General features: G+C 38.6%; 1 protein-coding gene across 1 annotated transcript in view; it reads left to right on the forward strand.

The window, feature by feature from the left end:
* Nucleotides 1-20,742, forward strand: part of RPAP3 (RNA polymerase II associated protein 3) — a 47,339-nt gene extending 26,597 nt beyond the window's left edge. The window contains exons 11-17 of the mRNA XM_059185557.1: nt 195-265; nt 385-486; nt 13,259-13,494; nt 15,559-15,745; nt 16,554-16,651; nt 17,269-17,369; nt 20,427-20,742. Coding sequence (XP_059041540.1) covers nt 195-265; nt 385-486; nt 13,259-13,494; nt 15,559-15,745; nt 16,554-16,651; nt 17,269-17,369; nt 20,427-20,512 — 881 coding nt within the window. The 3' untranslated portion in view covers nt 20,513-20,742. The remainder of the gene's footprint in view (nt 1-194; nt 266-384; nt 487-13,258; nt 13,495-15,558; nt 15,746-16,553; nt 16,652-17,268; nt 17,370-20,426) is intronic.
* Nucleotides 20,743-22,152: the final 1,410 nt, after the last annotated feature.

Here is a 22,152-nt window from a genome sequence, read left to right on the forward strand (position 1 = left end):
TCACACAAGAATTCACAAAAAGTAACTAGAAGAGCACCTGGTCAATGTTTAGCTCTTATTATTGCTCAACCTGTTTCCTTGCACGCCAAGTAAAACTTCTAGAGAGAAGCCTGGGTTACTAACTAAATGTATCATGTCTTGAACTCTGTATATATTTTCACTAATTTATTCTGTTTCTTGAAAATTCACTTTAGATTTTGAAACTGTTTTGCTTTTGGAACCTGGGAATAAGCAAGCAGTTACTGAACTTTCCAAAATTAAAAAGGTAATGTATTCTTTTCACCAAAATATGGTCTAGTTTTCTCAAACAGAAACACATTACTATTATATAACTAACTTGAGAATATATATTTTGGTAGTCATGCTTTCAAATTTATTTTCAAGGACTTAATTGAGAAAGGACATTGGGATGATGTTTTTCTCGATTCTACACAAAGGCAAAATGTGATAAAACCTATTGATAATCCATCTCATCTTGGGTCAACTGTAAGTGAAACACTTTTCTTTCATTTTTTCCTTCCTTTTTAAATATCAGTGTTATAATAATAAGAGTTGGAGACAAAGTGTTGAATAAATAAACTCTTTAGAATCTTTAAAAAGCACTCTTATGATTATTGATATCAATAAAAATGGGGAAAATTCAGCTGTTTAGAATTGTGGGATAACTTTTTCGTTGACTTAACACTACAAATTTAAATATTTCTACATATTTTCTTTTTTAAAATTTTTTAAAGATATTTATTTATTTGACAGAGATCACAAGTAGGCAGAGAGGCAGGCAGAGAGAGGGGGAAAGCAGGCTCCCCACTGAGCAGAGAGCCCAATGTGGGGCTCAATCCCAGGACTCCAAGATCATGACCTGAGCTGAAGGCAGAGGCTTTAACCCACTGAGCTACCCAGGCACCCCTGTGATATTATTATAATAATAGCCTTGCATCTTCTGGAGGGTTAGATCTAAAGTCAGCACTTAAGTTCAACAACAAAAGTAAGATGAACGTGCTTTATAAGTCCACTCTCACTGCTCAGATCATTTATCAGGTGGTACGAGTGGGGTGGTGTGGGTGGTTCCCAGGGCCACTGAGGTGCAGGGGGTGGAGGTGGTTCAGAGCCCATGGATGGTGATGAAGGGGGGGGCCCATGGAGTAGCACGTGCAGGATGGTCCTGGTAAAGGGGGGTCCTCTGGTCACCATACTGACTTGCAGAGCAGAAGTGAAAGCTGTGTTGATATGACAGATAAAAGAGCCAATATCAACAACAGCTGAACCCCAGAAAAATAGGCGTCTGCACCTGCCATCTCTCCTACTCCCAGGTTCCCAGAGAGCAGCATCAGTGTCAGAAAACTCTGTCCCCCCACTGGGTGCTGCCTGTAGCTTGGGGGAAAAGAGGCCAGGAGGTTAAATTACTGTCACCACATGTCACTGCCCATGTCTGCCAGTGTGGAACAGCTGGGGTTCCATCCTAGAGGATTACCAGAAGTAATTTCAAACTAACAAAGTCATGTACTCTAATCGGGAAGGCATCTGTGTCCAGGGTAACCCTGCGTCCCTCCTCTGTGGCTACAGGAGATGGTTTTTTGTGCATTGAGAACAGAGAGAATGAGTGAGATTAAAAAGCCCATTCCACACACGGAATCATAGCCACTCCTGTGGAAAAATTCTGCTTGCCAGTGCACAACCTTCTTCCTTTGCTTCCCTCCCTGACAAAAGGGGTCTTCTCTCTGGATGTTCTGTCAGTGGCCTCAGGGACCTCTTGGAGGTGGGGACCTCTGGAGTCTTGGAGAGGAACTTAGAGGGTGTTTTCTGGGAGGAACCTATTACTTATAAACATTAACTAAGCTCAGATCTGTTTATCTTACCAATTCATAGGTAGTTCTGATTTAAGTACACTATGAGACACATAGTAATTATGTTGTATGGAAAAAGGCAGAAATTGTAAATAATAATGAACTCGAATGTGTTTGGATGTGTGCTATAGAATTCCCATGATGTATCATGAGAGGCAGGATCAGTTCTAACAGTGACTCAGGACACAGCAGAACCCGCTCGTAAGAACACAGCAGAAGGACTTTGTGTGGAACTGGCTCTGCAGTAGAACTGATTTTTCTCTTTTCATGATTTCACTGCTAGTGTACATTTTCTACTACAAATCTGTCACTTCCGATAATTCAGAATATTTTTACCCAGGGTACAACTGGAGGGATTCTGCATATAGCATATTTACCAACAGAGATGGAGCAGTGATGAGTTAGGAAGTTGACCTTCTCCTAAGACCATTCAAAATTGCACAAAGCACACAATGCAAAGTTGGAGGGACGGCATTTCACATTTTCCAGTTGAGAGGATTATTGTAGACATTATTATTATTATTATTATTATTATTATTATTAGGCAACTATGTAGACATTAATTGCCTAAATGGAAACAGGAAAGGAGGAAACAACAGTGATTCCACCTACAGGTGTTCTGGAAGGAGTCAGCCAGGCCAGGAGGCTTCAGCGTGGGGTGTGGTGTCATCCTCTCCATGTTATTCCCAGAAATATACAGTCACAGCCCTAAGGGTCCTCAGCCTTTAAGTACTTTGGCTTCTGGAGGCACAGCCAAGATGACACAGTGAAAATAGAGAAGCCTATAGGCTCTTGGGTTGAGAGTTTGCACTTTGAAAATAAGTAACACAGCAGACATCTCGCACCACACACAAAACAGAGGTAAGGCCAGGGAGAGTGCTGTATAAAACGGCTTCCCAAAAGAGGTACTGCTGAAAATGGCCACAGCATTTACCTTGCCCTTCTTTGTGTCCTTGGTAGATCAGAGCTGCTGTTCCTCAGGGGGAACGGCACCAGCTTCTGGATCTCATGAAAGCTCTGGGAGGAAGGGAGGTTTATTTTGTATGCATAGACTGTGCAGAATTAAAACAAACCCTCCACTCATTTCTCCACCACCTTGAACTCTTCCCTACTCTCTGGTCCCTGATTGGGAGAGGATTTCCCACATGCTTAGGTGATCCCCAAGGATAAGGGGGAGCCCTGTACCTTGTACCCTGTACACGACAGGGCCCTGCCTGGTTCAGGTATTTTCATAACTCATGAAATAGCTGTGGACAGCTTGGGGCTCAGATCAGCTGGAAAGAAAGAGGTATGCTTCATGGCTCAGAGAACCCAGCATGGGGTCTTGGTACAGTGCACATCCTCAGAAGTGGTGTATGTCTGCCTTTGTTTAAACAGCCTCATTTTTTCTCTGCTAGAGACCCCTGCTCTCCAGCTCAGTGGGCGGAAGTGACATAGCCATCATAGGGGTATCCTGAGAAACCTGAAGATGGGTACAGTGTCCTCAGCCAGGTTTACCCTTACATTGCAAGACCTTCAGTACCCTGGCTACATCTTTAAAAAAAAAAAAAAAAAAAAATTCACCTAAGGCAGAGCTGTAGTATAAGCAAATTGTCTTTAAAAATATATATTGCACATTGTTTTTGGTATACCGTACTATTTTTCGTTAAGTCCAACAAAGCCAGTTTTTTTTCTCTGTAGTATTATAACAGAAAGAGTAGCTGGCATGAATTTAGCAATTTATTTTGTGCTGAATCTTTGGTTATTATCTGTAAGTTATATATATATATATGATATGACTATGGCAATTTCTAACATTTACCTAATATATGCAGAAGAGTCCACAAGACTAAGATTTTAAAAATAATTATAAAGTGAACACCCATGAAATCACCAACTAAGTCAGAAATTGAAAGGTGTCAGCCTCCAGAATTCCCCTGTGTGCCCCCCCTCACTGGCCATGATCCTTTTGCTGCCTCCTGGAAGTAACTCTTCTGCATGGTGAATGCTTTGAAAGCCTTAATTTTATAAGGAAGTCAGAGCAGGTATTTTTATTTTCCTTTTACAAAGGAAGAAAAGGAAGCAAAGAAAGTTTGTTTTGTCGAGGTCATATTTCAGGTTAGTAACAGTGAATTTCAGTTAAATGCTTTTCAAGTGTTCTTTTTTTTTTCCCCTTTTCTTTCTTTTTCTTTTTCTTTTTTTTTTAATTAAGTAGGCTCCACGCCCAGTGTAGGCACTCCACCTTGTGACCCTGTTACCTGGAGTCAGCCAGGTGCACCTGAGAGCCAGCCAGGTGCACCCCCACCCCACTCCCAGTGTTCTTATTGTGACTTTGTTCTTGATTTTCTAAGACAATACTTGTTTCGGGACAGGCATAAATCTAGTTGCTTCTATACATTATATTCATTTTCATACATTATGTTAATGTGCTGTTATTCTTTTCAGTTAAGGTGATCAAATGTTTAATGAAAAGTTTTAAAAAAGTGTTTTAAACTTTTACATCTTTATAAGACATTTTCACAAAAAATTGATAAGGTTTAAAAAACCATTTGTCAGACTTTGTTGTCCATAATTATAAAAACATAGGCGTGTGGTAGATCAAATGTCCCATGGCCAGTATATAAGGACTTTTATACATTTGTGGGGTTCTCTTCTCCCTCACTTTAAAAACCAGTTTATGTTAATAGTTTGAAAATGCAACATGCATTTAAGTCTTTTGTGGCAAGATCTTAAAACACCTCTGTGAAATGAAAGATCTGGGGTGGACTATTCTGTAAATGTTCCCAAACAAAATAAACCAGTATCTTAGCAGGAAGGGGAAAAATTGCGTTTATTTTCGTAGTTGGTCTTCATAATAAAAATGTGGGCATTATCTAAAAGATGGAAGATGCCATTTGGTGTACTGTTTTCAAGAGTTGATTTGAGCCCCCTTGGGCAAGTTACCTAATCCCTGTGTGATCCTTACTTTTTCCCCTTGAGGCTAACTCACAAGTTAGTTTCGATCGAAGGAAATAATATCCATTAATGCTAAGGCAGTTTTAGGTGAAATGAATATTAATTTCCTTCTCAGTCACATATTTATGAGAGAACCATACCACTGGGAAAAAGGTCAGGGAAGAGAGGAAGGTCCAGGAAGTGGAGGAAGAGTCCTAGCATTACTTGAGTCAAATGAGAGCCTATGCCAGGGAAGTCTGCGTTTCACGGTACTTTTGGCGAATCATCTCCAGAGAGCAGCTAGGAGAGCAGTGATGTAGTTCTCCCGGGACCCAGGGTAGGTGGTAGTAAATGAAGGGTCTCCTGATCTCATAATCTGTGCTGAAATACTTTATTTTGTTTTATTTTCATTTTTCTATAGCAAAATTTCATCTTTCTACTTGGCCCTTCCCCTTCTCTTTCTCCCTTTCTCTTTATTTTTATTTTTCTCTTCCTTTTCTTGAAATGGCCATAGCATAGAGCTAAATAAAATGCATCTAAATCTTCGTTTTGAGAAAGTGTTAGTTGAACCTTTCGTATTTTCTTAAATCTTTCTGTAGTGATATCTTCTGTGTTTCACTCCTGTTAACCAGCATACTGTCATCCCCCCTATCGCTCCCAACCATCAGTAGCCCTCAGCACTAGTAGCTCCTAGTACCCACTCATAGGTCTACACTTCACAGAGACTACTGATTAAGGAATTTTTAAATTAGGATCATGTTTACACATCTGTTGTTAGTTTTGAAAGGATTTTGTTTTAAATGGGACTGTATTGGTTTAGTCCAGTGATTTATTACCTGTCAGAAATCATAGTCCCTTGTGCAGCACTGACACGTGCCCATTCTTGGTTAGTATCTTCAGAGAAAACTATTGCTGTTCAGAGTTCTCAGCAAGGCAAAGACTTCAGCTTAACATGATCGTACTTTAAATAGAACGGCTACTGGGATTCTGTTAACAGTTTTGCTAATCGCTTTTAAAATTTATGTTTGTTCATCCAGTAACACTCAGTTGTAACTGTTAGGTCTTATCTTGGCTATGTTAATAGAATGTCTGGGTTTAATACTAAGTTTAATATGTGTGTCTAAAGTTTTTATATTTAAAACTTACTGATTTAAAATTCACCCATACAGTTGAAATGAACACTTAGAATAAATTGAGGGTTTTTAAAATTAAAAATAACAGAGTAGGGAGGAGTCAAGATGGTGGAGAAGTAGCAAGCTGAGACTGCTTCAGCTAGCCGAAGATCAGCTAGATAGCTTATCTAAAGATTGCAAACACCTGAAAATCCATCGGCAGATCGAAGAGAAGAAGAACAGCAATTCTGGAAACAGAAAAACAACCACTTTCTGAAAGGTAGGACCGGCGGAGAAGTGAATCCAAAGCGACGGGAAGATAGACCCCGGGGGGAGGGGCCGGCTCCCGGCAAGCAGCGGAGCAACCGTGCACAAAATCAGGACTTTTAAAAGTCTGGACATCGCTCCAGAGGCTAAACCGGGGCGAAGCCCACGCGGGGTCAGCGTGGCCTCAGGTCCCGCAGGGTCACAGAAGGATCGGGGGTGTCTGAGTGTCGCAGAGCTTGCGGGTATTGGAACGGGAAAGCCGGCTACAGAGACAGAGCCGACAGTAAGCTCGCAGCTCCGTGTTACCTTGAACCGGTCGCAGGCTCGGTGAGCTCGGAGCGCGGCCGGAGGTCAGGCAGACGGAAGTAACTGGGCGCTGTTCTCTGAGGGCGCACTGAGGAGTGGGGCCCTGGGCTCTCGGCTCCTCCGGGCCGGAGACCAGGAGGCCGCCATTTGTATTCCCGTCCTCCGGAACTCTACGGAAAGCGCTCAGGTAACAAAAGCTCCTGAAAGCAAACCCGAGCGGATTACTCACCCCGGCCCCGGGTAAGGGCGGTGTAATTCCGCCTGGGGCAAAGACACTTGAGAATCACTACACCAGGCCCGCCCCTCCCCCAGAAGATCAACAAGAAATCCAGCCGAGACCAAGTTCACCTACCAAGGAGTGCGGTTTCAATACCAAGGAGAGCAGCAGAATTCCAGAGGAGGAGAAAGCCAAACACGGAACTCATGGCTTTTTTCCTGTGATTTTTTTTAGTCTTGCAGTTAATTTAATTTTTTCTTTTTCATTTTTTTTTTTTCTCGCCTTCGGGTAAAATTTTTTTTTTTTTAACTGTTACCTTTTTCTTTTTTAACGATTTTTTACTAGTTTATCTAATATATATATTTTTTCTTTTTTACATTTTTCTTAGGTGTTTTCTTTTTTAAAAAATTCTTTTCTTTTCTTTTCTTTTTGTTTTTTTTTTCTTTCTTCCTTTTTGAACCTCTTTTTATCCCCTTTCTCCCCACTCACGATTTTGGATCTCTTCTAATTTGGTTAAAGCATATTTTCCTGGGGTTGTTGCCACCCTTTTAGTATTTTACTTGCCCCTTCATTTACTCTTATCTGGACAAAATGACAAGACATAAAAATTCAACACAAAAAAAAGAACAAGAGGCAGTACCGAAGGCTAGGGACCTAATCAATACAGACATCGGTAATATGTCAGATCTAGAGTTCAGAATGACAATTCTCAAGGTTCTAGCCGGGCTCGAAAAAGGCATGGAAGATATTAGAGAAACCCTCTCGAGAGATATAAAAGCCCTTTCTGGAGAAATAAAAGAACTAAAATCTAACCAAGGTGAAATCAAAAAAGCTATTAATGAGGTGCAATCAAAAATGGAGGCTCTAACTGCTAGGATAAATGAGGCAGAAGAAAGAATTAGTGATATAGAAGACCAAATGACAGAGAATAAAGAAGCTGAGCAAAAGAGGGACAAACAGCTACTGGACCACGAGGGGAGAATTCGAGAGATAAGTGACACCATAAGACGAAACAACATTAGAATAATTGGGATTCCAGAAGAAGAAGAAAATGAGAGGGGAGCAGAAGGTATACTGGAGAGAATTATTGGGGAGAATTTCCCCAATATGGCAAAGGGAACGAGCATCAAAATAGAGGAGGTTCAGAGAACGCCCCTCAAAATCAATAAGAATAGGCCCACACCCCGTCACCTAATAGTAAAATTTACAAGTCTCAATGACAAAGAGAAAATCCTGAAAGCAGCCCGGGAAAAGAAGTCTGTAACATACAATGGTAAAAATATTAGATTGGCAGCTGACTTATCCACAGAGACCTGGCAGGCCAGAAAGAGCTGGCATGATATTTTCAGAGCACTAAACGAGAAAAACATGCAGCCAAGAATACTATATCCAGCTAGGCTATCATTGAAAATAGAAGGAGAGATTAAAAGCTTCCAGGACAAACAAAAACTGAAAGAATTTACAAATACCAAACCAGCTCTACAGGAAATATTGAAAGGGGTCCTCTAAGCAAAGAGAGAGCCTACAAGTGGTAGATCAGAAAGGAACAGAGACCATATACAGTAACAGTCACCTTACAGGCAATACAATGGCACTAAATTCATATCTCTCAATACTTACCCTGAATGTGAATGGGCTAAATGCCCCTGTCAAAAGACACAGGGTATCAGAATGGTTAAAAAAACAAAACCCATCTATATGTTGCCTCCAAGAAACACATTTTAAGCCCGAAGACACCTCCAGATTTAAAGTGAGGGGGTGGAAAAGAATTTACCATGCTAATGGACATCAGAAGAAAGCAGGAGTGGCAATCCTTATATCAGATCAATTAGGTTTTAAGCCAAAGACTATAATAAGAGATGAGGAAGGACACTATATCATACTCAAAGGGTCTGTCCAACAAGAAGATTTAACAATTTTAAATATCTATGCCCCCAATGTGGGAGCAGCCAACTATATAAACCAATTAATAACAAAATCAAAGAAACACATCAACAATAATACAATAATAGTAGGGGACTTTAACACTCCCCTCACTGAAATAGACAGGTCATCCAAGCAAAAGATCAGCAAGGAAATAAAGGCCTTAAACGACACACTGGACCAGATGGACATCACAGATATATTCAGAGCATTTCATCCCAAAGCAACAGAATACACATTCTTCTCTAGTGCACATGGAACATTCTCCAGAATAGATCACATCCTCGGTCCTAAATCAGGACTCAACCGGTATCAAAAGATTGGGATCATTCCCTGCATATTTTCAGACCACAATGCTCTAAAGCTAGAACTCAACCACAAAAGGAAGTTTGGAAAGAACCCAAATACATGGAGACTAAACAGTATCCTTCTAAAGAATGAATGGGTCAACCGGGAAATTAAAGAAGAATTGAAAAAAATCATGGAAACAAATGATAATGAAAATACAACGGTTCAAAATCTGTGGGACACAACAAAGGCAGTCCTGAGAGGAAAATATATAGCGGTACAAGCCTTTCTCAAACAAGAAAGGTCTCAGGTACACAACCTAACCCTACACCTAAAGGAGCTGGAGAAAGAACAAGAAAGAAACCCTAAGCCCAGCAGGAGAAGAGAAATCATAAAGATCAGAGCAGAAATCAATGAAATAGAAACCAAAAAAACAATAGAACAAATCAACGAAACTAGGAGCTGGTTCTTTGAAAGAATTAATAAAATTGATAAACCCCTGGCCCGACTTATCAAAAAGAAAAGAGAAAGGACCCAAATAAATAAAATCATGAATGAAAGAGGAGAGATCACAACTAACACCAAAGAAATACAAACTATTATAAGAACATACTATGAGCAACTCTATGGCAATAAATTTGACAATCTGGAAGAAATGGATGCATTCCTAGAAACATATAAACTACCACAACTGAACCAGGAAGAAATAGAAAGCCTGAACAGACCCATAACCAGTAAGGAGATTGAAACAGTCATTAAAAATCTCCAAACAAACAAAAGCCCAGGGCCAGATGGCTTCCCGGGGGAATTCTACCAAACATTTAAAGAAGAACTAATTCCTATTCTCCTGAAACTGTTCCAAAAAATAGAAATGGAAGGAAAACTTCCAAACTCATTTTATGAAGCCAGCATCACCTTGATCCCAAAACCAGACAAGGATCCCACCAAAAAAGAGAGCTATAGACCGATATCCTTGATGAACACAGATGCGAAAATACTCAACAAAATACTAGCCAATAGGATTCAACAGTACATTAAAAAGATTATTCACCACGACCAAGTGGGATTTATTCCAGGGCTGCAAGGTTGGTTCAACATCCGCAAATCAGTCAATGTGATACAACACATCAATAAAAGAAAGAACAAGAACCATATGATACTCTCAATAGATGCTGAAAAAGCATTTGACAAAGTACAACATCCCTTCCTGATCAAAACTCTTCAAAGTGTAGGGATAGAGGGCACATACCTCAATATCATCAAAGCCATCTATGAAAAACCCACCGCAAATATCATTCTCAATGGAGAAAAACTGAAAGCTTTTCCGCTAAGGTCAGGAACACGGCAGGGATGTCCATTATCACCACTGCTATTCAACATCGTACTAGAGGTCCTAGCCTCAGCAATCAGACAACAAAAGGAAATTAAAGGCATCCAAATCGGCAAAGAAGAAGTCAAATTATCACTCTTCGCAGATGATATGATACTATATGTGGAAAACCCAAAAGACTCCACTCCAAAACTGCTAGAACTTATACAGGAATTCAGTAAAGTGTCAGGATATAAAATCAATGCACAGAAATCAGTTGCATTTCTCTACACCAACAGCAAGACAGAAGAAAGAGATATTAAGGAGTCAATCCCATTTACAATTGCATCCAAAACCATAAGATACCTAGGAATAAACCTAACCAAAGAGACACAGAATCTATACTCAGAAAACTATAAAGTACTCATGAAAGAAATTGAGGAAGACACAAAGAAATGGAAAAATGTTCCATGCTCCTGGATTGGAAGAATAAATATTGTGAAAATGTCTATGCTACCTAAAGCAATCTACACATTTAATGCAATTCCTATCAAAGTACCATCCATCTTTTTCAAAGAAATGGAACAAATAATGCTAAAATTTATATGGAACCAGAAAAGACCTCGAATAGCCAAAGGGATATTGAAAAAGAAAGCCAACGTTGGTGGCATCACAATTCCGGACTTCAAGCTCTATTACAAAGCTGTCATCATCAAGACAGCATGGTACTGGCACAAAAACAGACCCATAGATCAATGGAACAGAATAGAGAGCCCAGAAATAGACCCTCAAATCTATGGTCAACTAATCTTCGACAAAGCAGGAAAGAATGTCCAATGGAAAAAAGACAGCCTTTTCAATAAATGGTGCTGGGAAAATTGGACAGCCACATGCAGAAAAATGAAATTGGACCATTTCCTTACACCACACACAAAAATAGACTCAAAATGGATGAAGGACCTCAATGTACGAAAGGAATCCATCAAAATCCTTGAGGAGAACACGGGCAGCAACCTCTTCGACCTCTGCCGCAGCAACATCTTCCTAGGAACAACGCAAAAGGCAAGGGAAGCAAGGGAAAAAATGAACTACTGGGATTTCATCAAGATCAAAAGCTTTTGCACAGCAAAGGAAACAGTTAACAAAATCAAAAGACAACTGACAGAATGGGAGAAGATATTTGCAAACGACATATCAGATAAAGGACTAGTGTTCAGAATCTATAAAGAACTTAGCAAACTCAACACCCAAAGAACAAATAATCCAATCAAGAAATGGGCAGAGGACATGAACAGACATTTCTGCAAAGAAGACATCCAGATGGCCAACAGACACATGAAAAAGTGCTCCATATCACTCGGCATCAGGGAAATACAAATCAAAACCACAATGAGATATCACCTCACACCAGTCAGAATGGCTAAAATCAACAAGTCAGGAAATGACAGATGCTGGCGAGGATGCGGAGAAAAGGGAACCCTCCTACACTGTTGGTGGGAATGCAAGCTGGTGCAGCCACTCTGGAAAACAGCATGGAGGTTCCTCAAAATGTTGAAAATAGAACTGCCCTATGACCCAGCAATTGCACTATTGGGTATTTACCCTAAAGATACAAATGTAGTGATCCAAAGGGGCACATGCACCCGAATGTTTATAGCAGCAATGTCCACAATAGCCAAACTATGGAAAGAACCTAGATGTCCATCAACAGATGAATGCATCAAGAAGATGTGGTATATATACACAATGGAATACTATGCAGCCATCAAAAGAAATGAAATCTTGCCATTTGCAACAACATGGATGGAACTAGAGGGTATCATGCTTAGCGAAATAAGTCAAGCAGAGAAAGACAACTATCATATGATCTCCCTGATATGAGGAAGTGGTGATGCAACATGGAGGCTTAAGTGGGTAGAAGAAGAATAAATGAAACAAGATGGGATTGGGAGGGAGACAAACCATAAGTGACTCTTAATCTCACAGAACAAACTGAGGGTTGCCGGGGGGAGGGGGTTTGGGAGAAGGGGTTGGGATTATGGACATTGGGGAGGGCATGTGATTTGGTGAGTGCTGTGAAGTGTGTAAACCTGGTGATTCACAGACCTGTACCCCTGGGGATAAAAATATATGTTTATAAAAATAAAAAAATTAAAAAAAAAATAACAGAGTATTATATGTAAACTTAAGAAGAAATTGAACATGTTTAACATTTGTAATGATTGAAATAAACAGTGAATCCTACTTATTTTGTTACATTAGAAACTAATTATGGTCAAGTCTTACCAACTTTGTGAACATATTTGGCAGATCTTTAATCCTGGGCTGGTTTTATCCAGCGGCTGCATGTTTAGAAAATCTACTTAGGTGCTTTTTATTTTTTACTTATTTATTTTTAAAATCTACTTAGATTTTAATGTTAGTCTGTTTCATACAGAGTGCTGGTTGTTGTCTGACCTTGTTCTGCTTGCCTTCACTTAGTTCACTGTAGATTTGGCCATACTTTTTCTTGGCTTTGTTGCCTCTCGAGTCAAGTCCAAACTCCTGGACATGGCACACAATTCCTTTATAAGCTGTCTTTAAACAGCCTTTCAGGCTTTGTTCCCCCCAACTCCTCCCCTTGCTCTAGCCCTTATGGACTTCTCATCTTTCCACTGACCATGCTGTGCCCTTCCACATTGCCATTCATGTGTACTTTTCTGTGATGACTCCCCTGGTGCCACTGTTTGTCTTCCTTCCCTGTGTTCTCTTAGCATGTGGTGCTTTCCCCTTTCACAGCATGCGTCCCATTGCCTTGGAATTATGTAGAAGTACAGCTCTTCTTTCTCCCATTCAGACTTACATACTCTAGGTGCTGTGCATCTTTTTTTATTCTTTGTATTCTCAGAGTATGACCCCTGTCTATCTTGCCATCAGAGTGAACTGACTTAACACTGTTAGTCTGTGAACTTAAAATCTAAGTACGTTCTCTAAATAGGGAGCCGATACTAGTTATAAGAACACTGCAGCCTTTTAATTGGTGACCCTGAAGTAGGAAACCTTTAATGTTGATTTAAAGAATTGATTTTAATCGTTGTAGAAACCACTCAAGAAAGTTACTATTGAAGAGACCGGTAATTTGATCCAGACCATTGACGTGCTGGGTAGCACTACTGCCGCTCCACAGAACAACCCTAGTCACCTGGCAGACAGAATAGCAAGTGCAGGCGCTGCGAGTAAAAAGAATTCAAGCCAAGATGACCTTTTGCCCACCAGTGATATTCCGAAAGCAAAAGTATTGAAAATAGAAGAAATCAGTGATACTTCGGTCCTGCCGTGAGTAGAAGAAATACTCTTTAAAAAAAAATTATTTTGAGAGAGAGAGAGGAAGTGAGAGCGAGGGGGGAGAGAGGGAGTCTTATGTAGACTCTGCACAGAGGATAAGCCTCACGTGGAGCTTGGTCTCATGACCCTGAGATCATGACCTGAGCTGAAATGAGAGTTGGACGCTTAACTGACGGCACCACTCAGGCTTCCCAGAAGAAATACTCTTACTTGATACTCATCTAGAGTGGTAATAATGCACTAGAAAATTGGTATTACTGATGAGACTTCTGGTATGTGCTTATCACCATAGTGCTTTGAACTGCCCAACTTTACATTCTAGATTTTTATTTGTACTTAAATCGTAAGAGAGGTTTTGCTTAAGGTGTGATCACTATTCCTGTACCATAGTGGGAAATTCAGAGGTAAGAAAGTATCTTAACAAATTGATTCTCTGCATTTTTATTCTAGGACTTTAGTATTTGTATTTCACTTTGTAATTCAGCAAAAAAAGGTTTTAAAAGGAAGCTTCAGGGGCGCCTGGGTGGCTCAGTGGGTTAAAGCCTCTGCCTTCAGCTCAGGTCATGATCCCAGGGTCCTGGAATCGAGCCCCGGGCTCTCTGCTCAGTGGGGAGCCTGCCTCCCTTCCTCCCTCTCTCCCTGCCTCTCTGCCTACTGGTGATCTCTGTCTGTCAAAAAAATTTTTTAAAGGAAGCTTCATAAAAAATGTAGAAATTAGTCATCATTATTCTAGCCATTAATATCTAAGATTATTTGTGAGCTTTTTAAATTATGAGTGGAGGGGCGCCTGGGTGGCTCAGTGGGTTAAGCTGCTGCCTTCGGCTCAGGTCATGATTTCAGGGTCCTGGGATCGGGCCCCGCATCGGGCTCTCTGCTCAGCAGGAAGTCTGCTTCCCTTCCTCTCTCTCTCTGCCTGCCTCTCTGCCTACTTGTGATTTCTCTCTGTCAAATAAATAAATAAAATCTTAAAAAAAAAAAAAACTTCTTTTTTTTTTAAAGATTTTATTTATTTATTTGACACACAGAGATCACAAGCAGGCAGAGAGGCAGGCAGAGAGAGAGAGGAAGGGAAGCAGACTTCCTGCTGAGCAGAGAGCCCGATGCGGGGCCCGATCCCAGGACCCTGAAATCATGACCTGAGCCGAAGGCAGCAGCTTAACCCACTGAGCCACCCAGGCGCCCCAAGTTTTTTTTTTTAAATGTTGAATTTTAGTGGTTTTATTTAAAGTGACAGTGATTATTTAGTGATTTGGGGAAAACATTGAACAGACAGATTTTTTTTTTTTTAAGATTTTATTTATTTATTTGACAGAGATCACAAGTAAGCAGAGAGGCGGGCAGAAAGAGAGGGAGAGGCAGGCTCCCTGCTGAGCAGAGAGCCCGATGCGGGGCTCGATCCCAGGATCCTAGGATCATGACCCAAGCCAAAGGCAGAGGCTTTAACCCATTGACTGAGCCACCCAGGCAGCCCCAGACAGATTTTTTTAAAAGGAGGAAGCATTTCTTGGTGTCTGGGACTATCTTTCCTGAAACTGTCATAATTTGGATTTCTGAAAGGCACAGTTGCGAGTATATGTGATGTAGTGATGCAGTATATAGAAACGGTGTGCTTCAAAAAGTGGCCAGGCTAGATTAGCGCAACAGATGAGAATAGTCATTACATAGCTAGCATGTGAAAATTGGCAAAGGAAAGGGGGTGGGGGGATAACAGGGTGTTGGGTATTGAGGAGGGCATGTGCTGTGATGAGCACTGAGTATTATACTTAACTAATGAATCATTGAACACTGCATCAGGGACTAATTATGTACTACACAGTGGCTAACTGAACATAAATAAATAAATATTTTTAAAAATTGGCAAAAGCATTATCTGCCTTGCCAAAAATATAGGTGTATTTTTATTAGCTGGAAGAGTTCACTACGTGTGGAATATAAATAGTTACAATACTATATTAATAAAGTCAGGAATTGAAAATCTCCATTGACATTTCCTTGTATAAGCTGTAACTATTTGTGGTTCTTTTCTAATTGTTTGATGCCTCTGAAATATTTCAGGCCTTCAGTCAACTTGAAACAGGATGTATGTCAGTCTTTCAGTGAAAAGATTTCTGTAGAGATAGATAAGACACCTGCACAGTTTGTCACAACCGTTCTTCCTCCAGTTCCTGCAAACTCATTCCAGCTTGAATCTGATTTCAGACAACTAAAAAATTCTCCGGATATGTTGTATCGCTATTTGAAGGTAAGAAAGGAAGCTAGTAGTTGTAGTTTAAGTAGAAGGTCATAGGACTTATTTTGTCGCTAGTACTGTACAATAGTACTGTATCTGCTTTTTGTAGAATATGTTTGTAGAATCCTTCCTTGCCTGCGCGTATTACCTCAGCCAGACTGTTTTAAATGTTTGCGACTGGGAAACCTTTGGAAATAGGTTCTGTGTTAAGTTCTGTGGTTTAAAATAGCTTGATCTTATTTCAGAAATCCTAACTTAAATTTAATTCTTCATTCTTCAAGATGGGGAAAGAAGTTAAAACACATTGAGTGCCTTCCATGTGCCCCAAGCACTGCTTGCAATATTTAGACAATCATTTTCTTAAGTGAGCTCTTATTTGCTCCAAGAAAAAGGATCAGGTCTTAGGATGTTCACCAAATAATGGATTTTAGCATTGTCTTTACAAGTGTGGTTATAGTAATAATCCCTTACAGTTTTCTGGTATACAGTTGCTTCTAAATGCATTATCTCATGTAATTCTGTTTTTTAAACTAATCATTTTTATTGCTCCTTGAGAGCTGTCTTCCAAGTTTCCTGTCTTTGGGAACATCTCTCTGTTCATGGATTTTTCTTTGCCTCGAACAAAGTGATTTATCTAACATTTCCTCCGACTTTTGTTCTTCATTCATAGTTACATTGCGCTGTGACCCCATTATTACTCAGTCAGCACTAGTGCGTAAACAGTATTCTTCCCTATATTCACCTAAGCAGTTGTTATATACATAATTTGTGATATATAAATGTTACTGTGATATAATTTTCTCTTTATATTTTTTCCAAGCAAATTGAACCATCCATGTATCCTAAGTTGTTTCAGAAAAATCTGGATCCTGATGTATTCAACCAGATCATTAAAATTCTGCATGACTTTTATATTGAGTAAGTGGAATTTTTTTTCGTTATACCTGCATATTGTAATGTTAGGCTATTTGTAGTGGTTTGGGAAAGTCATTCTCCTTGATGTCATATTACTTACTGCCTTCTGTATAGCAAAATTAGCTCTCTGGTAAATTTCACCATTGCAGAAGTTGTGAAGGGATGACAAGTGCAAGCAATAATATGGGAAATGTTTAGGTAGGAGGAAAATGGACTTTAAAACTTTTTTTTAAAGAAGGGGAGGTGTGGAAGTGATAAATGTGATAGCAAATTAATAAAGTCTGTGCTATGAGATGTTATGAGCACTAGGTGTTACATGCAACTGATGAATCACTGAACTCTACCCCTGAAACTGTTAATATACTATGTTAATTAACTGAATTTAAATAAAAAAATAAATTTTTAAAAAGTCTGTGCTAAGCCTCACATTTAAGAAAATTATAATTTCTTCAGTTACTTGATAAATCTATTCATTTGGGCACTTAAAATGTAGACCACATCCAGGGAAAAAAGATAAATGGAGACCTTATTTATGTATAATTAGAAATACTGTGTTAGAAAAACAGAATTACATGAGCTACTTTTAATTAATCATTTGTTTTATATTTGGATTGTTTCAGGAAAGAAGAGCCATCACTCATCTTTGAAATCTTACAAAAACTTTCTGAACTAAAAAGGTTTGATATGGCAGTGATGTTTATGTCAGAACCTGAGAAAAAAAGTAAGTCGATGAGGAAAGCTTTTCCAGATCTTTATTCTGACATGTTCCTTCATTTATTCAACAAATATAGTGGACATTTGTTAAATACTTACTCTAAGATACATATAGTTAAATTTAAATTAATCACAAGTTAAATTGAATTACAGTTAAGTAGAATAAAATCTTTTAACCCCCAACAAACAGCATTGTGAACTTTAAGTGTGATTATTAATTCCTTTTTACAGAAATAGAAACTGAGGCATAGAGAGGTAAGGCGCCTGACCAAGGTCATCTAGGTAGGAAACCGGACCTAGGATTGATTGATTTTTATTCATTGATTTTTATTTTATTTTTTTTTTCAGACCCAGGATTTAAAGTTAGGCAGTCTGACTTTATGTCTGGACTCTTCTACTTGAAAACTCAGTAAAGCGTAATGGTTGAGAGCTTGCTTTGGTGGATCTCGTTAAGGGTTTCTACCACAGATGCATGTCACCGGGCGTGGGTGCAAGGGAGGTCCAGTCCCTTCTGTGAGAGCCAGTTTCTTTGTGTTTGTTTGTTGGAACCTGAATCCTCAAAGACGTGCGGGAGTCAATTAGATGAAAGGGCTGGGGAAATGTGTTAGACCCAGAGAATGATGTATGTGGAAGTTCTGAGACAGGAAAGAGCAAATTGTCTTCAGAAAATTAAAAGAAGTACAATGCAGACTGTAGAGTCGGGGGACAATTGGCAGGTGATGAACCTGTAGAATTCTATTCCTTATTTATTTTTACATCTCTGTTCTTCCCATGAAGTGTCAGTTTAGGGAAACCTTAAGTAAAATCAGACTGTGCAGGAACTTCAGTTAGGTAAGAGTTTTGGGCTTTCCTCAAGTTTTCAGAAAAAGAAAAATTATTAGAATGCAGCAGTATCAGGTTTTTAGTTTTAAAAATAACAGAAACTCTATGTACCATTTTTTAAAAATTTATTTTTTATTTATTTTCAGCATGACAGTATTCATTATTTTTGCACCATACCCAGTGCTCCATGCAATCCATGCCCTCTATAATACCCACCACCTGGTACCCCGAACTCCCACTCCCCACCCCTTCAAAACCCTCAGATTGTTTTTCAGAGTCCATAGTCTCTCATGGTTCACCTCCCCTTCCCATTTCCCCCAACTCCCTTCTCCTCTCTAACTCCCCATGTCTTCCATGCTATTTGTTATGCTCCACAAATAAGTGAAACCATATGATAATTGACTCTCTCTGCTTGACTTATTCACTCAGCATAATCCCTTCCAGTCCCGTCCATGTTGCTACAAAAGTTGGGTATTCGTCCTTTCTGATGGAGGCATAATACTCCATAGTGTATATGGACCACATCTTCTTATCCATTCGTCTGTTGAAGGGCATCTTAGTTCTTTCCACAGTTTTTTTTCCATATATCTTCTGGATTAAATATACCTTGGGCTCCTTTTCTTGTTTCTTTATGTTTCTAGCAGCAACACTGAATGAGTCTGAATCACTAAGAAAAATACTCTTTGTATTGTACTTAAAGAAGTGGACATACCATTTTACGTATGATTTTTAAATAGGGTTTAAGCTAAAAGATTTCTTTTTTTTTTTTTTTTTAAGATTTTATTTATTTTATTTGACCAATAGAGATCACAAGTAGGCAGAGAGGCAGGCAGAGAGAGAGGGAGGAGGAAGCAGGCTCCTTGCCGAGCAGAGAGCCCGATGCAGGGCTCGATCCCAGGACCCTGGGATGACCTGAGCTGAAGGCAGAGGCTTTAACCCACTGAGCCACCCAGGCGCCCCCATTTCTTTTATCTTTACTCAAAAACAGCCCCTAAAGTTCCCTGAAAAATACTAACTTCTCTTACTACTGACTGTTATAACCTCTTCCACTACTTTTTTTGATTACTCTGCTCCACCATACTAACTTTATATTTTTTGATATACCAAGCTGGTAAACGTATTTTGGCCTTGGACTCTTCGCAGTTGGCCATTTCCGCAGCCCAGAATATCTCCCCCTTGCCAGCTTCTTCACTTCATTCATTTTCCACCAGAGTTACTACTTCAGAGACCCCTTTCCTCAGCAGACCTACTCAAAGTAACTGCCTGCCTCCCTTTATCATCCTCTGGCTTCTTACCCTCCTTTATTTTTCTTCATAATATGTAACTAGCTGAAAATATTTCATTTATTTGTTTATGATGTCTCTTTCCTAATAGAGTGAAAGCTCCACGACAGCAGGAACTGTGTATACCTTGTTCTCTAGGCCTCAGGGCATAGAACAGTGCTTAGAGCGTAGCAGCCTGTCTGTATAAATGCATTGAGGAAGTGAATTTCTTGATACTGTAATGTGATAAGTAGAAGTGTACTCAAAGAATGTGAGTTGGTTCTTTACACTGGTCTACCAACAGTACTGTCTTGGTTGAGTCACCATTGTCAGCTAAGCTAAACATGGGGAGCTCCTGGAATGGTTCCTAGAGTGTACCTAATAAGCGTTTGATCAGTATTAGCTGGTGTTACCTTTTTTTTTTATCAGTAAGAACCAGTAGCCAGTGTTAATGTTGCATTATACAGAGTTTTCCAAAGTGTTGAGTGTGGACCATTCAGTGGTATAAAAGATGATTTTATATGATTTATAGGCAAGTTTTGTTTTAATTTTTAATAGTTACATATTTTATTGCATATTATAAAAAGGTATGGCCAACATTTTTTAGATGTTACTGCTAAGTTTCAATTTACAGTAGTGGATACAAAATTTTCTTTTAAAATAGTTTCAGTTTGAAAAAGTTAATTGAAATATTAAGTAAATAAATTGTGCTCGTTACAGGGGGCAAAATGTTTAAAGTAGGACAGAATGAGTTAAGTTTAATATTTTTTACAAAATATTCTGGTAAGCAACATTATTAGATTCCTGTATAACTTTCTCAGATTAGCTTTTTAAATATCTGGATTAGAATTTACAAATATAATGGTTATTGCTTTAAAATATGAGAAGTTTTATTTGATAAATCAGATTACTCTCTGTAATTTTGTCTCACTTAGTTTTTAAAAAAATGGAGATTAAAATGAATTTTTTTCTTTTTTCAGTTGCACATGTATTGTTCAATCACATAGACAAATCAGGATTGAAGGATAAGTCTGTTGAAGAACTCAAGAAAAGATATGGTGGTTGATTTTCTTTTTTACTGAAATTACTGTCTTTGACTTTCATATGTAAATTTTTTTATTGAAAATAAAGTATTTTGCTTTTTAAGAAAATGAAATCATACAAGAACAGATTATCTTTAGACATAAGTTAATTAACTATATAGTGAATTGTGACTTGAGGAATGAGAATGTATTCAGGTGAGCTATTTATAAGACATTTTCCAAAAATAAAAATATAATGACGTACACTTGTAAAGATTGGTATTTTATGTCATTTGAAATTCTAAATCTAGATGCATTCTTCAGTGCCCCATAATTTTAGCATTACATTTTCATAAGTTTTTGTATAGCCACGTGCTAAGGTTGCTTCATTAGCATACAAATAAAGTTATGGTTGTATAGAGGGTGTTAAGTAGATAAATAGATTGTTTCTTTTTAGTTTTAATATTGTGCCAGTTCACTAACAAAAATACTTATTTACAGGATGTGTGTTTTTAGTATTTACAGTGAAAGGAGACTCTAACTAGATTCTTTAAGTAGGTTACTTGAAGAGTTACAACATCCTTAAATTTTCATGCTGCAGTTTTTTTCCCTCATGATATCCACATTATATACCATCTAAAGGCAGATAATAAGCTAAAGCAAAGTGTAAAAATTTAAAAAACTAGGAATGTCTAAAGTAGTAATTAGCATGTATCTTATGTATATGTGTTGTGTATGAGTGTGGTGTCTGTATGTTTTGAAAGCAGGGCTGGTATTCTTCATGGTTTTGCATAGTACCTGGCACAGTCCTTTGCACATAGTTAGAATGTTCAGCTGATGTTTATACAACTTAGTTGAATTTTAACCATAGGGACCAACTTTAGCAAATGTCCAAAATAGCACCCTAGCAAAATGTGGGTGTGCTGTAAACATTGTTAAAACCAAGTGAATTTTAGAGGCTACCAGGTTGTTAAAATATTAAGTCACTATCCTCTAGCTGTTATCAGCATCAGTAAGACTGACCAATTTAAGACTTTCATACTGTTATTTCTGTTGTATCATACATATGCTTAAAATTGAGTAATAATCATAATCTGTTTACAAAGATAATTTCCCCAGTTCACGGTATAAATTACTGAAATGCTCATAACTTGTATAGCCTCAGTATTTTATAGTACACTTAGGATAGAGTTTGTTAGTGTTATACATTGCTAGATGTATTGTATTGTGGCATATGGAAAGGTAATGAAATTGAGCCTTTTATGTATAGCTTTTACATGAGCTATAAGTATTGAATTTTGAATGACTTGAATTTTTCTCAAGACATTAAATAAGTTGATTTTGATATACAGAAAAACCTTCCAAAGGCAAAAATGTTCTTTCATATATTTTCTTATGTGATCCTTAGAAGAAACTGACAAAGTAGTCAGGGCATGTAGTATGATTGCCATTTTTTTAAAAGTTTTTTATTTTAATTCCGTATGGTCAATGTACATACAGCATTATATTAGTTTCAAGTGTACAATGTAGTAATTCAGCTCTTCCATACATTACTCAGTGCTCATCATGATAGGTGTACTCTTAATCCCCTTCACCTATCCTCCAATCCTCCTCCCCTCTGGTAACCATCAGTTTGTTCTCTATAGTTAATTCTTGGTTTGTCTCTCTCTCTCTCTTTTTGCCT

Source organism: Mustela lutreola, chromosome 8, assembly GCF_030435805.1.
Source record: "Mustela lutreola isolate mMusLut2 chromosome 8, mMusLut2.pri, whole genome shotgun sequence".
Taxonomy (NCBI): domain Eukaryota; kingdom Metazoa; phylum Chordata; class Mammalia; order Carnivora; family Mustelidae; genus Mustela; species Mustela lutreola.